The sequence below is a fragment of the Pan troglodytes genome, chromosome 5, assembly GCF_028858775.2.
Source record: "Pan troglodytes isolate AG18354 chromosome 5, NHGRI_mPanTro3-v2.0_pri, whole genome shotgun sequence".
In the NCBI taxonomy this organism is placed as follows: domain Eukaryota; kingdom Metazoa; phylum Chordata; class Mammalia; order Primates; family Hominidae; genus Pan; species Pan troglodytes.
The window spans coordinates 169,901,236-169,919,264 of NC_072403.2; the positions used below are offsets into that span (position 1 = coordinate 169,901,236).

General features: G+C 41.2%; 1 protein-coding gene across 3 annotated transcripts in view; it reads left to right on the plus strand.

Moving 5' to 3' along the window:
• Positions 1 to 18,029, plus strand: part of SNX9 (sorting nexin 9) — a 120,444-nt gene that overhangs the window by 41,806 nt on the left and 60,609 nt on the right. For all 3 annotated transcript variants that reach the window (XM_001144722.7, XM_009452308.5, XM_016956527.4), the window contains exons 2-4: positions 1,866 to 1,952; positions 7,211 to 7,285; positions 9,159 to 9,284. In XM_001144722.7, coding sequence (XP_001144722.1) covers positions 1,866 to 1,952; positions 7,211 to 7,285; positions 9,159 to 9,284 — 288 coding nt within the window. The remainder of the gene's footprint in view (positions 1 to 1,865; positions 1,953 to 7,210; positions 7,286 to 9,158; positions 9,285 to 18,029) is intronic.

Sequence of the window (18,029 nt, forward strand, 5' to 3'; positions counted from 1 at the left end):
ATATTCGTCCATCAGTCCATCTTACTATTTTTTATGTATTTCAAGATAGCATTTTGGCTTTTTTTTCTTAGTCTGTTATCACTAAATATGAACCTTTATTCTCATTAAAATAATTTCAGGCATCATTAAGCAAATACATAGAAAGGGCAATGGCCAACAAAAGGGCCTTTCAAGTTCTTGCCATATGGTGGGTGTTCAGTAAATATTGTTAAATTAGTGCACTTGCATTAGCCCTGTTAGACTAGCCCTGTCGCTAAACTCGAATTTGCCTTTGAGGACAAACAATTACTTTTAAACCATGTGTTTCCTAGGCGCATGTGATCCCCAGTTTATAGGATGGACTTGAGGAAGATAGTCTGTGAAAGACAATCACTTAGAATTTGAAAAGGATTTAAATTATGTATTATATATTATAAAGGTATATATAAAACATTTTAAACACATACCTTGTTTTTACCACGGTGATTCTCTCTTGGGATACATGCACAGCAGTGTTCCAAGGAGTCAGTGTTTCTGGACCCTGTCTCAAGGATCCTCTTGAGGAAGAGCCTGCAAGAGCAGTCCCTCCTTACTCCAGCCAGAACAGCTTTGTCCTAGATTAAAATTTCATTTAGGGCTGGTCATAGTGGCTCACACCTGTAACCCAAATACTTTGAGAGGAAGATCTCTTGAGCCCAGGAGTTTGAGACCAGCCTAGGCAACATGGTGAAACCTTATCTCTACAAAAAATACAAAAATTAGCTGGGCAGGGTGGCATGTGCCTGTAGTCCCAGCTACTGGGGAGGCTGAGGTGGGAGGATTGCTTGAGCCTGGTAGGTCGAGGCTGCAGTGAGCCATGATGGCACCACTGCACTCCAGCCTGGGTGACAGAGTGAAACTCTGTCTGGAAAAATAAATAAATAAAAGCTTTTATTTTAAGGAAACGTTTTAAAATCATGGCTGTTTAGGTAACTCGACCAGCACACACTGCCCTATGTAAGTCTTGGTATGGTGGAAGAATACCCAAATCTTAAATTTCTGAGTTAATGTGGCTAAAGATGCTGCATTATCATTCTTATTAGATAAGGAGCAGTGAACATTTTAATAGCAAGCGATTCTTCTAAAGATGTGTGAATCTTAGATGTGTGTGCGTGTATGTATGTCTCTGTCTTCAGTTTCTGAGAGTCAGTGTTGCCAGAATGAACAGTTTGTGTATTTCCACTTCTTACTTCCTAAGAGAAAGAAGATAGTCTGTTGTTGTTGTTGTTGTTAATGAAATAGGTGTTTGTTTGTTTGTTTTTTTAAGAGACAGCAGGGTCTCACTGTCGTGCAGGCTGGAGTGCAGTGGCATGATCCTGGCTTACTGTAACTTTGACCTCCTGGGCTCAAGCAATCCTCCCGCCTCAGTCTTTTCAGTAGCTGGTACTACAGGTGCTGGCTACAATGCCCAGCTAATTTTTCTTTAATTTTTTGGTAGAGATGGAATCTCGCTTTGTTGCTCAGGCTGGTCTCGAACCCCTGGCCTCAAGCAATCCTCCTGCTATTTAGTCTCCCAAGTAGCAGGGATTGCAGGTGTGAGCTGCTGCACTCAACCAAAATAGGTATATTTCGAGTAACTTTTTTAGGGCTGATCTCTAAATGCAATGTGGGCAGCTGCCAGAAACCTTCCCTGCCTCCGGAACAGAACAGGGCTATCACCGTTGGTGTTATTCTTCCTCAGAGTAGAGCAGATGAGTCATTTTGGTAATGTCTTCCTTTCTTCCAAAACAGCCACAGCCACTATCATGTTTGTACCAGCATGCTTAGAAAGTGAACTGTACACCTTTTGTGTTTTTACTACTCTGTTTGTGTTTGTAACATCCTCTTTTCCTCTCCACTCCTGATAGGCTCGGGTTATGTATGATTTTGCTGCTGAACCTGGAAATAATGAACTGACGGTTAATGAAGGAGAAATCATCACAATCACAAATCCGGTAAGAAAACTGTACATTCGAGTCTGATTGTCCCATGTGGACTTATTTTTAACAAATCCGGTAAGAGAACTGTACATGCGAGTCTGATTGTCCCATGTGGACTTATTTTTAAGATTTTATTTTTTTGTAAGTTAATCATTCAAACCCACATGATTTTTTTCCTGTTGCTTATGAAATATTGATGGTGAAGTAAGAAGCTGTTATATAAATACAGGAAAAAAGTTCCCTAAAGACAGTTATGTATGTAATTGAGTTTATTATGTCTGCTTATTTTGTATCTTCTTCGATATGTTTATCTTACAATTTTTTAAATTACTTACAACCTTTTAGGTACCCCATAGTTGTCCTGGAACATGGTTCAGTGTGTTTACCCCTAGCACGATAATACTGTATCTCTAGAATAAGTAAAAGATGATGGTGATTTTCCTAAATGTCTTAACTGATTGATCCTATCATCATTTTTCTAAGCTCTTTTCCTAAATCAGATTAGGTTGCCAGAAAGCAATATACTTAGACCAGCTCCTGTGGAGTTAGCTCAGCTCCCAGTGGAGTTCTCTTTGCTGAATTACAAGTTATTGCCTCAGCTTTTATTCAAACAAGAAGCAACTCTATGTGTAAAAAGCATTTCTGCATCTTTACCAAACCCTGTTTGAAATTGTGTACATATACATACACACATGCATCTTCAGGTACACTCATATGTATACATATGTACACATACATACACTCATCTTCAGATGTGTGTCTCTGCTTATATAACTGGGTTTATTATGCCCTCCCAGAGAAGCATCTATGTGATCTCTTATCTCAGGTTCTTTCTCCTGGAGATTGGGTACATTTTGTTTCATGAAGTCAAATCTTTATAGACTGTTGGATTTCTGTTATGGTCTGTGTTGTCAGGAAGCTTAGAGGCAAACATAATATTCATTTGTGTCCAATCTTCTTTGCCCAAGATTCTGTTACAGTTTTTTCCATTATTTCTGTGTGATACTTGTCTCATTACGTTTAATTGTCCTTTTTACATGTAACTTTATTGTAACTGTTCTTAAAATATGTAGCAAAATTATGAGATGAACATCATTTGAAATAATGTAACAAAAATTGTATCAATTAATAGTATTTCATTGCAGGCTCATATAGATGGAGAAGGAACAAAAGCAGATAGGGAGAATTTGTCTTTGTAAACTGAGTAAAACTTGAACCCATCGTTACCTGCTTTCTTCACCTGGCTGATTTCGTGACACTGCCCTGTGCATGCCTGTCCTTGGTCCACGCCTCCGCCTCTGGGCCCCACACTGCAACGTGTCTCTTCTGTGTCCTCTCCCTCGTGACCGTCACTCATACTTAATGTGTGTGCAGTCTTGGGAGAGGTACCCTGGAGATACAAAGACAGGAAACCTGGCCCTCGCCCTGTGCTCCTTGTTTTCCAGAGAGGTCTGCATGCCAGTGTTTCTTACTGAATGTTTCCAGAAGGGAACTTGTTGTGTCTGTGCTGTAGAACACGTTGGATCCCACACACCTCTCCCTGGCCTCGCTGGCTGTCCTCTTGTGTCCCTCCCCTCTCTGCCTCACGAGTGTTGGGGTTCCCACGTCATTCCACCTTCAGCCCATTTCCTTACACTATGCGGTCTCAGATTTTTGTATTGCCATCTCTGTGGTGATGACTTTAAACCTGTATCTGCAGCTTCCCCCTGTGGCTCCAGCCTCAGAGGAGGCCAGACACCTTCACCTAGTTTTTTCACAAGCACTTCACACTGACCACGTCCAGACTCAGCTCATCACCCATGCGATGCTCAGCCTACTCCTACTTCTCTGTATTTCTGTTGCGGCGCCTTTCCATTCAGTGAACCAAGGCCCCCAAAGCTAAGTCACTTAAAGCCATTGGTTTCTCTCCCTAGAGTTTTACTCCGTCCAGCCTCTTCTCTCCACCCTGCGCTTCCTGCCAGCGCCCTGAGCTAAGCTCTCATCCTCTTGCCTGGACCATGCACCTTCCTCACTGGCCTTCCCTCAAGCCCAGGGTCTGTCTAAACGGCCAGTGTGGCCAGGTCACTCCTCGCTGGCAGCATTTTCTGTCAGCTGTAGGTCTGTGAGACACCCCACCATGGGCCCCATCAGACCTCGCCAGCCTTTCCCTGTGCACGTGCACAGGCACACACACGTGCACCCATGTACGTACTCTCACGCAGTCTCTCACATTATGCATACCCCCACACACACTCGCACACACCCTTATGTGTGCACATGCACACACATGCGCACACACCCTCGCACCCTCATACACCTCTCATGCTCTCATACACTTTACATACTCTTTCACGTGCGCACTTTTACACACACGTACCTTCTCACTCTCACCTCTCATGCACACCCACAGTCGCATGCTCACACACATAGGCAGCACTCACACGTGTGAGCACGCACACACACCCTCTTCACTCTCACTTGCCCTCACCCGCACTCATGCTGTCACACATACACCTGCACTCACACATGTGAGCACACACACCCCTCACTCACCTGCTCTCATGCACACCCACACTCATGCTCTCACACATACACATATGCACTCACACATGCAAGCACACACACCCCCTCAGACACTCTCACCTGCTCTCTCACATCCCCATGCTCATGCTCTCACATATGCACTCACGTGTGAGCACGCACACACACCTACTCTCTCACCTGCGCTCACTCACACTCATGCTCTCACACAGATGCAGCACTCACCCGTGTGAGTGCACGTACCCCTCAGACACTGTCACCTACTCTCACACACGCACACTCACATGCTGTCACACAGATGCAGCACTCACCCGTGCAAGCACATACACCCTGCAGATAGTCTCACCTGCTCTCACACATACATGCACTCACCTGTGCAAGCACGCACACCCCTCAGACACTCTCACCTGCTCTCACACATATATGCACTCACCCGTGCAAGCACACACACCCCTCAGACACTCTCACCTGCCCTCACACATACCCACACTCTCCTGCTCTCACACAGATGCAGCACTCACCCGTGCAAGCACGCACACACCCCTCAGACACACTCACCTGCTGTCATGCACACGCACACTCGCATGCTCACACAGAGCTCCTGTGGAAGGAGAGAGTGAGAACTGTGGCAGTGCCAAGATCGAGGAGGGAGAATGAGGAACGGCAGAAGTGATGGTAGTTTTTGAATAGTGAGCATATTTATAAAACGTACTTTATATGTCTTGGATTGAAAAAAGAATCGGCCAGGTGCAGTGGCTTACACTTGTAATCCCAGCACTTTTGGAGGCCGAGGCGGGTGGATCGCTTTGAGCTCAGCAGTTCAAGACCAGCCTTAGTAACATGGCAAAACCTCATCTCTACAAAAAATACAAAAATTTAGCCGGGTGTGGTAGTGCGTGCCTGTAATCCCAGCTACTTGGGAGACTGAGGTGGGAGGGTCACTTGAGCCCAGGAGTTCCAGGCTGCAGTGAGCCAAGATGGCGCCACTGCATGTCAGCTTGGGAGACAAAATGAGACAGTGTCTCAAAAAAAAGAAAATCACCGGGTAGAAAAAGATTATGTAGTAATTTTGTATAATATGCTAGGTGTGCATGTTCTCATTCATAGGTGGGAATTGAACAATGAGAACACTTGGACACAGGGCGGGGAACGTCGCACACCAGGGCGTGTCGTCGGGTGGGAGGAGGGGGGAGGGATAGCATTAGGAGATATACCTAATGTAAATGACAAGTTAATGGGTGCAGCACACCAACATGGCACATGTATACCTATGTAACAAACCTGCACGTTGTGCACATGTACCCTAGAACTTAAAGTATAATAATAATTTTTAAAAATTTTAAAAAATGCTAGATGTGTATAAGTTAAATAGATTCAGTTTTAATCATAGCAGAGATTAAAGATTCTTCAGTCTTACCTTTTTTTTTTTTCTATTTTGCAGACAGGCTCTCACCCTGTCACCCAGGCTGGAGTGAGGTGGTGTGATCTTGGCTCACTGTAACCTCTGCCTTCTGGGTTTAAGCAATTCTCATGCCCCAGCCTCCCGAGTAGCTGGGATTACAGGTGTGAGCCACTGTACCCAGCCTCATCTAATTTCTTTATTGAAGTATTTAATTTTTCTTGGTAAAATAGCAACTTGTCCTCAAGTTGCTATTGTGGTCAGAAAGTGACAAAAGTTGTGGCTTAAAGTGATTTTTTAAGAGAATGTGATTATTCAGATTCAGATTATTAACTAATTAGGGCATTATTTTAAAACTGTAAAAACTCTTACTATGTTAAGATGAGAAAGTGGGACCTGCCACTTAACATTGTTAATAATTAATAATATTAATATCAACATTAATAGTTTAATATTTAGATAAAGTTTCTTCCAAGGATAGCAACTTCTATTCTGAATAAAAGTTACAATTTTTCCTTTGATCATAGATTGAAATGGCAATACTGGGATATAGAGTTCTACTTTATTACTTAGTTTATTAATATTATTTATCCAGAAGAACTGAGGAACCATGGATCAGTTCACTTTTTCTGCATAACAATCCTAAAACTTACTAGTTTAACCCAGTAACCATTTGTTACTGCTTAGGAACCTACAAGTCAGCTTGATGGTTCTCCTGAGCTGCACTGCGTGTGTCTGCAATCACTGGACCCTGCTGGGGACTGACTGGTCTAAGGTAGCCTCACTCATGAGTCTGCCAGTTCTCTGGGTTGGCTGGCTTTGAATGGGGCAACAGGGAGACTGGGTCTCTGTCATCATCTAGCAACCCACATTAATTCGTATAGCGACTTGGGTGCCAGAAGAGTCAGCTGAAGTGTGCAGAAGCCCTTGAGGCAAGGTTCTGGATTCCCTGGAGGATTTCCACTTGATTCTGTTGACCAGCGAGGTGGCAGAGGGCAGATTCCAGGCCTGGGATGCGCATCCCACCGCTTCACATTCAGAGCTGCAAGCCGCTTTTATCATCTGCCACAGACCAGTACACAGACAAGACGAGGGTCATCTAATCATCAGCTGTTTTCAATCTTTGATCACTTATTATTGAAGTTTGATTTTTCTTGTTTTTAGGTTACATCATTTTCTGAAGTAAAGAGAAGGCTTAAGAATTTAAGATTTTGAACGGTGTTCTGTAGGAATGAAAAGCTTAATGTTAATTGCTTTTTTTATGTATAACAATTCCTCCACACAAAATTTCTCCAGGAAATCTCAACTGTAATCTTTTTTTTTTTTTTTTTTTTTTTTTTTGGTGACTTATTAGGATGTAGGTGGAGGATGGCTGGAAGGAAGAAACATCAAAGGAGAACGAGGGCTGGTTCCCACAGACTACGTTGAAGTAAGAGCTTCCTGTCATTCATTCATTAGAGCTCATCTTTGTCAGGCATCTTTTTATGAATTATCAACTTACAGGAAGTCAGCAACTTTTTGCAAAACAAAATTTCCATTGTAAATATAATAAATGTTAACTATATAAAATATGGAAACTACATTGAAATAGAACTAAGAAAAATATTACCTGTAGACCCAAGCTTCAAAGAATGACTACAAATATTTAGGTTAAGTTTCTTCCAGGGATAGCAACTTTTAATTGGTCTGAATAAAAGTTAGTATTTTTCCTTTGCTAATATTATCTATATTATAAATATATAAATATATTATAAATTGTATAAATTCAATAAGATATATGAAATTATATATCAATATATCTGTTAATATATACATTTAAAATATATATTTATATTTTTATAAGCAAAATATATAAATTTTATAAAATGTATTATAAATTATATAAATTATAAATATAGATATATATTTATAATATGACACATATAACGTATTTTTCCTTTGCTGATATTGCTGCCGTCTATAATATTGTTTATTGTACAATAGACTCACAGTTTAAATAGATTTTTTTAAGTGCATATCTCAGTTCCTTCTCCCATTCCCATAGACAGAGGGGTGTCTTGGGGGAGCTGCTGTGGGGATCTCCTGGGTAGAGCTGTTAGGATGGGTACCCAGGAGAGCAACACAGCAGCCTGGGCTGGTCCTGCCTGGGACACCCCCAAGCTGAGCCAACCACCTGGCGCCCCCTGCTGGTCCCTCCAAACCGAGCATGTGAAGGTTCTTGGTAAGCTTGTCTTTCATGTTGGGTGACAGAAAGAAGCAAAGGTTTCCTGATGCCCTGTGAGTACAACTGGAGCTAGATCAAGAATAAAGGTACCTTTGGTTCACCTCCAGGAGAAAAGAATTCCCCCCAGAGGATGTTTACCTGGGACCTGTCTGCAGAGTGAGATCTAAGGCCGTCCTTCTGTTGTTGATAGACAGTGAGAGTGGGGAGTCATGACCCCTCAGAGAATCCGATGCAATCTCTAGGCTTTCCCTCAGAAACGTGTGCCCATGCACACACCACAGCCTTTTCCATACAACTGCAACCCCCTATTCACAGGCCCCTGGCCTCACTCCGTAGGTCTTATGTTGAAGTCTTGTTTTACTTGTATGCACTTTGCATCCAGGAGCCCACAAATTGACAAGATTGAGAAAAATCTGAGAATTTAAGTTGATATTGGCAGTAATTGGATTTTCTAGGATTCTGCTTATATAAAGGAATAGTGATTACAGATATTCTTGGGTTTGCTTACCTTTAAGAATATAAAACCCCCTCTATTAGAAATAGATCCTGCAGGCAGAAAATCAGTAAGGACGTGGTTGAACTCAGCACCATCAATAAATTGATGTCCACTTAGGGACGTCTACAGACTGCTTCATCAAACCACAGCAGCATACCCATTCTTTTCAAGCTTACATGGAACATTCTCCAAGACAGACCACATATTCTGAGCCATAAAACATACCTCAACATGTTTGAAAGAAATCATACAGTGTCTGCCCTGAGACCACAATGGAATCACACTAGAAATCAAAACAGAAAGATAGATGGAAAATCTGTAAATACTTAGAGATTGAACAATCCACTTCTAAATAATGCATGGATCAAAGAAGAAATCTCGAGAAATTAAAAAATAGTTTGAACTAAATAAAAATGAAAATACAACCCATCAAAATATGAGTATGCGGCAAAAGCAGTGCTTACAGAGAAATTTGTAGCATTGAAGAATATAAACCCTTTTTGACAATTCTTGCTTGCCCTCAAAGACTCCCTGAAGTGACCGTAATCCATGAAAATAATTGCGGCTCTTTCTCCTATTCAGATTTTACCCAGTGATGGAAAAGATCAATTTTCTTGTGGAAATTCAGTGGCTGACCAAGCCTTCCTTGATTCTCTCTCAGCCAGCACAGCTCAGGCCAGTTCGTCGGCTGCCAGCAATAATCACCAGGTACGTCTCACTTCCTCCTTCTGGATGTGGCTGGCTTTACGGAAAACAGAGCATATTTGTGAAGGCTTGTGATGCATTATAGCTATTGCCATTCCCCAAAAGCATAAACAGAGTCGCTTTTAGGTTGTTCTGTGGCATTTCTGTTGGGTACTAACAAAGAACTCACCTGTTAAGCCTGATAATGACTGTTTGCAAAATTTATTATAAGAGAAAAGGCAGGGTATTAATTGAGGGTTGCTTTTAGAAGTCTGTCATGATATGAACACAGACCCCAGAAACTGCAAATACCCTCTTAGATAAAGGCATGGAAAGAAGAGGAAGAAGAGGAGGCTCTTGTTGTTGAGGAGGTCAGTGTCAGAGCCTCGGCCTGGATCAGGAAATAGATGCCCTGGCCCTGGCATGTTGCTTACACTCTCAGAGCTAGAGGCCCTCATCCTGCGAGTAGAAGCAGTGCCTGTGAAAGTCTACCAGATCCAGGCACTCAGCACTTGGTACTCTTATTGTATTGCTTCCAGGAAACTTAGAATAGTGGGATAACTTGAGAAGAATACAAGGAAATTTTACATTAATTTTAATTAAAATTTGACTAGTTTAGGTGAATTTGTCTAGTTCATTTATTGCCAAATGATGACACAGAGTAAGTGACAAGAAGAAAATTGAGAAGACAGATATCAAAATATTGTTGCTGCTGGGCACAGTAGCTCACGCCTGTAATCCCAGCACTTTGGGAGGCCAAGGCAGGTGGATTGCTTGAGTGCTGGAGTTCGAGACAAGCCTGGGCAACACGGTGAAACCCCATCTCCACACGTTAAAAAAAAAGTTAAAAAAAAGAATTAAAATATTGTTGACTGCTTACATCTTTAGAAATGAATGGGCTTTAGGAGATGTTATTTCTTGATTTTTTTTTTAACTACATAAAAGGTTTTAAATTCTATCAGGCCTGATAATCATATCACTTACAAGTATTTGCTTATAAAATATCTGTTTATTAGCCAGGCACAGTGGCTCACGCCTGTAATCCCACCAGCACTTTGGGAGGCCGAGGCGGGCGGATCACCTGAGTTCAGGAGTTTGAGACCATCCTGGCCAACATGGTGAAACCCCATCTCTACTAAAAATACAAAAATTAGCTAGGTGTGGTGGCGGGCACCTGTAATCCAAGCTGCTCGGGGGGCTGAAGCAGGAGAATGACTTGAACTGGGAGGCGGCCACTGCAGTAAGCCGAGATCGTGCCACTGTACTCCAGCCTGGGCAAGTGAGACTCCGTCTCAAAAGAAAAAGAATATCTGTCAATTGACCTTCCAAGTGAGTTTATATAAGTTTATCACCGTATACTAACTGCAGGTTTTATACATTTCAAAACAGCTTTTTGTAGACATTCTGAATTACAAATTAGACTCAGATATTTAAAATTTGCAGGCAAGGTGATTGATCACTGTAATTGAAGAATACTCTTCTGTATTTTATTATTCTATACTACTTGAGAACATTGGCCAGGTAAGGGTTACTCACTGTGAAACGTGAATAGTAGTTATACCTCACTGGAAGTTTTCCCAGGGGTTCTCAACCTGAGCCTCATTGCCGTTTGAGGCCCCGCGCCCTTTCCTAGTGGGGCGGGCCCATCCTGGGCACTGCAGGATGTTGAGCAGCCTTCCTAGCTTCTACCTACCAGGTGCCAGTCACATGCACGCCACCTCAGTTGTGACAACCAAAAATGTCTCCAGATATAGCCAAGTGTTGCCTAGGAGCAAAGCCAAGCCAGTTGAGATTCGCTGAGTTATACAGAAGCACCCATGAAATGGGTTTGCATTAATAAAGGACAAGATTTTAATAAAAGAATTGTAATGAGGTAATGAGATCATAGAATAAGTGAGGCAAACAAAAAATAGAAATATTTATCTTATTTTAATTCTAGGGACTGACCAGCTATTATCTCAAGATAGGTGGAAGCAGTTTAGCTAATGAAAAGAAATTAAAACTCAGATTTAAGTCATGTTCTGTTAGGAAATATATTCCTTGGTATTTACTTGTAGTTGAATATAAACTGGTATAAGTCTAAAATTTGTTTCGTTTAGGTTATTTAGAAGGTAATAAAAGAAAAAAAAAGCGGGGGGGGCATCTAGTCTAACATTGAATCTAATCAGATCCTTTGAAAGCAAAGAAAAATGAACTGAAACTAGAATTAACAAAATGCAGAAAGCATAGCCGTCATTAATTTGAGCAATTGAATTTAATGTAAATCAAGTAAAAATATTTTAACTGCTATCTCTGCCCTCTGTTATCTGGGATATGAGAACGATTTAAGTAGGCCAAAATTTGGGTACATTTTGTAAATACCATGAAAGATGTCACGAGTAGGAAACCAGATGACCATTATTAATTGGTAGCTTTTTAAACATTTTCCTATCAGGTTTGCCCATTGCTTTCATTTTCTGAATGCGGGTAGGAAGATGCATGCTCTGAGGTGAGCTGCTTGGGAGGCTCTGATTGCCTGTGCTCTCTCCCAGGGTCGGTTTTGTTTTGAGAGCGGGAACCTCAGAGAAGCTGGGCCTCTCTCCTGTCCATCAGGCCCATGGACACATCCCCTCTCAGGCATGCATCTCTTCAGCTTGGCACACTGTGCCAACTTCTGAGCCAGTGTCTCTTTACTCATCTTAGCATCAGTGAGTTTAAATTTGACTCTCCTCCCACACAAGCAAGTTGAAGCCCCATATTCAGTTGGTTATCCAACTTCCTGAGTGTCGTATTTTTCTTTAAGTATATCTTTTTAAAGATCTCTTTGAATAACTTATTTCGAGCCTGCTACTCTTTCCTTGACTTTGTATTCTTTATCTGTGCTGCATTTCAGAGTAACTAGTTCATTAATGTATAACCTACTATGTAAGATAGCACTTTCTTTTGGTTTTTCTTAAAACTCCTAATTTCAGGTTGCTTGGGGGACCCTTTGGTTCTAGATTCTTACTGAGTAGTCTCTCAGGTAAGCAGAGTTGCTGGTGTCAAGGCAGTGTTGCTGCATCCAGGACCCTGGCCCACTGTGATTGCTTTCCTCTTTTGGTGGTGAGAAAACGCTTTATCAGCTAAAACGCAGTTCAGCTTGGTGCAGTTTAGACTAGAATTGTCAGTGTGAAAGGAATATGATGAGTTGTTCTTTAAATGGACTGAAACAGTTTGATTTGGAAAATTATAAAGCTGTTTATTAAACTACTTGGAGAAAATAGTAGACAGCATTTTTTTTATGATCTTGGAATATGGAAGCCCACCTTTTTTTTTTTTTTTTTTTGAGACGGAGTCTCACTCAGTTGCTCAGGCTGGAGTGCAGTGGCGTGATCTCAGCTCACTGCAACCTCTGCCTCCTCCTGGGTTCAAATGATTCTCCTGCGTCAATCTCCTGAGTAGCTGGGACTACAGGTGCCCGCCACTACGCCCAGGTAATTTTTGTATTTTTGGTAGAGATGGGGTTTCACCATATTGGCCAGGCTGGTCTCAAACTCCTGACCTTGTGATCCACCCACTTCACCCTCCCAATTGCATCCGGCCTATGGAAGCCCTTTCTGAGACTGACAGGACAAAGTCTAGTGGCCATTAAGGATATAATTGATACATTTAAGTAAACAAGTAATATTAAATTAGCAAAAATACTTCTGACTTATGAGGGATACAGGCTAATTCCATTCATATACATACACTCTTGCTAATCTGTAAGAAAAAGATGAAGAATTCAGAAAAAATAGGTAAAGTGTATAAACAGGCTGTTCTTTGGGGGGGAAGGTACTAATAGTTAATATACTTGGGAAAATGCTCATTTTAAGATTCTTCTATCAAACTAGCAGAGAATGAAAACAGTTTAAAAGCTAGTGTCATACAGGTGTGGTCAGACAGGCAATGTCATACAAAGCGAGGGAAAGGATAAAGTGATGAAGCTTTTCAGGGCTGGTTCGGTAATGTATATGAGTATTTACAATGCATATCTCTAAGGCCCAGCGGTTCTGAGTTCCTCCTGCAGATCTGCTCGCAGAACGCAGGTTTCTGGGCAAGAACGTTTCCTACGGCATTGTTTGTAACAGCAGAAAACCGGAATGTAAATGTCTGTCAGCAGGGGACTGATCAGATGAACTATAGGCAGCCACGCAGTGGAAAGCTGAGCTTCCCTTAGGGAGAGTGAGGGTAGATTTAGATGTACAGATAGAGGTATGATTTTTTTAAAAGGCACCTCAGTATGGGTAATGTTATCTTTCTTGTGTTGCAGTGCACACACATACACACACACCATAGATGCAAAGTGTGTAGAAAATGTATCGAACGATACCCAGGAACTGAATCAAACTCTCTTCATTTTCTTATTCAAATACAGATTTTATATTACCCAGATGAGGACAACCATTTTATTACCTTTGAAAAGAAAGCATAGTTTTTAGTGGTTAATATTAGTTTCATTATTAGTTACTTATTGGTTATTTCACAGTTTCAAGAGTATTTCACGTTAGTGGCTGAACCACTAGAATGAATGGACCAGCTGATGGGAATGAATCTCAGTTGTTAAAAATCTCTACTCCTGTGTGTGCTAGTCTTGTTTTTCATCAGTTATTGTTGTTTAGATTACATCACTGCTGTGATTCTGAAAAGGTTTCAGTATAGATCTTAAACTCTCAGATTACTGCTTCTTTAGAGTACTTACTTTTGAGAAATTAATAGAAAGTTTTTGTTTGTACCTTTCTAAAGAATGAGAACAATGAGGTTTAAATGTTACTTAAAAGTTCTGTAAACCTAGATGTCTTATCTGAAGGTTTTCTACTTGAGAGGTTTGTTTTCTGTCTCCTTCAAATACTAGAAAGATGTGTATACTTGGAATAAAGCTGCTTTTGTTTTGCTGAGAGCCCTTCTGGCCTCTGTCACATGCTCTCCCTGGCATCTCTCTGTTTTTCTGTTTCACACCCCGCCAGTCCCCAGGTGAGTGGTGTGGTGGGAAGCATGTAAGCTTTGCTGTTAGATCCAGGCTTGCCAGTGCGGCTCCACTGTGTAAGAATTGTGGCTTTGGCATAAGACCTGCCTCCTGAACCTCCTGAATAGTCAGTGGATTAGGCCACCAATATAAAGTAGTGCCAGACACATGGAAGATATTTCATAAATATTTTCCTTCTTTTCCCACTTCTTCCCTCCTTTAAAAGGGGGTCTTCAATCCACTTACCCTTTTGTGTTCCAGCCTCTCTCACTATTCTACCCTCTCTAATCGTGTAGATTCCCTTATAAAGTGTCTCTCTAATCTTGAATTTTCTCTTTGATTTGCCCAATTTCTAGCTTTTTGTTGAACAGTTCTATCAGCATGTCTCCTTTGTATCTGAAATTCATCTTCAACCGAATCACTTATTTCCCCACAAAACTAGTTTCTCTTCCTGACTTTCCTGTTTCTGTTTCTCTGAAATGTTACTTCTTTCTGTGCCCTCTTTTTATTCTGCTTTAAAACCCTAACCGAGTGCCATCGTGAGCCACAGTTATTGAGAGGCGTGCTCTGCATCCTTGAGATGTGGAAAGAGGGAACTGATTGAGATCCATTGTTCTAACAGATTTCCTGTCTTTTCTCTCCTCCTTAAGAGGCAACCTAGCTTGGTGTCAAGGCAGTGAGTTTAGGAGCCAGACTGTCTAGGTTTTAATCCCAGATCTCACACATCCTATGTGAATCAGGGTAAGCTGCTTAGCATCTCTGTGCCTCATCTGTAAAACCTCATGGGATTTTTGGAAAAAGTAAATGAAAAAAGAGTTCTAAAGTATTTAGAAGAGTACATGGTACTTAGTAGTGGTTTAATAATTGTTAATTATAGTTATCTCATATACCACTGCTTCTAAAACAAGACGTTAAGGACAGGCACACTTCATTTATTGCCCTTTGCTTTATTGCACTTGACAGATAATGCATTATTTACAGATTGAAAGTTTTTGGCACCCCCTGCATTGAGCAAGTCTATGGGCGCCATTTTGTCAACAGCATGTACTCACTTGGTGTCTCTGTTTCACGTTTTGTTAATTCTTGTAATGTTTCATACTTTTTCATTATTATTATATCTGTTTTGATGATTCATGATGAGTGATCTTTGATGTTACTATTGTAATTGTTTTGAGGCACCACAAAGGCGAGCTTAATTGACATGTTTTATGTGTTCCGCCTGTTCCACCCACCAGCCATACCCTCGTCTTTCTCCCTCTCCTTGGACCTCCCTATTCTCTGAGACACAACCGTATTTCAGTTAACCAATTACTAACCCTGCAGTGGCCTCTAAGTGTTTCAGTGAAAGGAAGAGTCGCATTTCTCTCACTTTAAATCAAGAGCTAGAAATTATTAAGCTTAGTGAGGAAGGCTTGTCAAAAGCTGAAGCAGGCCAAAAGCCAGGTCCTCTTGAGCCAAACACTTAGCCAAGTTGTGACTGCAAAGGAAAAGTTCTTGAAGGAAATTAAAAGTAGTAGTCCAGTGAACACTTGAATGATAAGAAAGTGAAATAGCCTTATTGCTGATAAGGAGAAGGTTTGAGTGGTCTGGGTAGAAGATCAAACCGGCCACAACATTCCCTTAAGCCAAAGCCTAATGCAGAGCAAGGTCTTAACTATCTTCAATTCTGTGAAGGCTGAGAGAGGTGAGGAAGCTGCAGAAGAAAAGTTTGAAGCTAGCAGAAGTTGGTTCATGAGGCTTAAGGAAAGAAGCTGTCTTCATAATATAAAAGTGCACGGTGAAGCAGCAGGTACTGCTGTGGAAGCTGCAATAATACATTATCCAGAAGATCTAGCAAAGATTATTGATGATGGTGCTGCACTAAACAGATTTTCAGAGCAGATGAAACAGCCTTCTATTATTGGAAGAAGATGCCATCTAGGACTTGCACAGCTGGAGAGGGGAAGCCAGGGCCTGCTTCAAAGTTTCAAAGAACAGGCTGACTCTCTTTAAGGGGCTAATGCGGCTGGTAACTTTATGTTGAAACCAGTGCTCATTTACCATTCTGAAAATCCTAAGGGTCCTTAGAATTATGCGGAATCTACTCTGCCTGTCTTCTGTAAATTGAATAGCCAAGCCTGGGTGACAGCACATCTGTTTGCAATATGATTTACTGAATATTTCAAGCCCACTGTTGAGACCAACTGCTGAGAAAAAAAGATTTCTTTCAAAATATTACTGCTCATTGACAATGCCCCTGGTCACCTAAGAGCGCTGATGGAGATGTACATGAAGATTGATGTTTTCATGCCTGCTAACACAGCACTTATTCTACAGCCCGTGGATCGAGGAGTAATTTTGACTTCTAAGTCCTATAAGAAATACATTTCGCAAGGCTATGGCTGCCATAAATAGTGATTCCTCTGATGGATCTGGGCAAAGTACATTGAAAACCTTCTGAAAAGGATTCATCGTTCTGGATGCCATGAAGAACATTCATGATTCATGGAAGAAGGTCAAAATGTCAACATTAACAGGAGTTTGGAAGAAGTAGATTCCAACCCTCATAGAAGATGTTCATGAAGGAAGTAACTGCAGATGTGGTAGAAATAGTAAGAGAACTAGAATTAGAAGTGGAGCCTGAAGATGTGACTGAATTTCTTCAACCTCATGATAAAACTTAAACAGATGAGGAGTTGCTTCTTATGGATGAGCAAAGAAAGTGGTTTCCTGAGATGGAATCTATTCGTGGTGAGGATGCTATGAACATTGTTGAAATGACAACAAATGATTTAGAATATTCCATAAACTTAGTAGATAAAATAGCAGCAGGATTTGAGAGAATTGATTCCAGTTTTGAAAGAAGTTCTACTGTGGGCAAAATGCTATCAAACAGCATCACATGCTACAGAGAAATCTTTCATGAAAGGAAGAGTCAATTGACATGGCGGACTTCATTGTCTTGTTTTAAGAAGTTGCCACAGCCACCCCAACCTTCAGCAACCACCGCCCTGATCAGTCAGCAGTCATGAACATCAAAACAAGACCCCCCCGCCACCCCAGCAAAAAGGGTGCAGCTTGACTAGTGGAAGGCTCAGATGATTGTTAGCGATTTTTAGCAATAAAGTATTTTTAATTAAGATGTATTTTTTATACATAATGCTCTCGCACACTTATACAGTATAGTGTAAACATAACTGTTATGTACACTGGGGGACCAAAAAAGTCCACATGACTCACTTTAACGTGATGGACTGGAACCAAACCCTCAGCATTGCTGACGTATGCTTTTATGTCATCTCCTTGTTTAAGAAACTTCAGAGGCTCCTCTATTGCCTTCTGGAATAATCATTTTCTACATGTCAGCAGGGCTATCCCAGGAGAAGGTCTTTGTGTATCAGAGTTAGGCAAGCAGACGCTGAACAGTTCATGGTAGGGAAACTGTAGAAGAAATTCATCTGAATTTGAGGTTGAAGTACTTTTCCAAGCTCAGTTCTATTTCTGTGATGCCTCAGTGTGGCTACCCATCATCACCTTATCTTTAAGTTATGTATTTGTCTCCAGGCAAACTGATGATTCTCCAAATATGTCCCATGCTGTCTCACCTTTTATTTGTACCTTTGGCTTGCTCTTCTGAGAATAACAGAGTGACTCCTTCCATCTTTCAGAAGCCCATCTCTTCAGGTTCAGCTCAAATACCATGTCTTCTATAAAACCTTTTGTTTTCTGTTTTACTTCTCTGGATTCCCTTAGCACAATTTGTGACTCTTATACAAATTATATTGCTTATTTGTAAATTGTTAAGCTTGATAAGCAAAGAATTTATC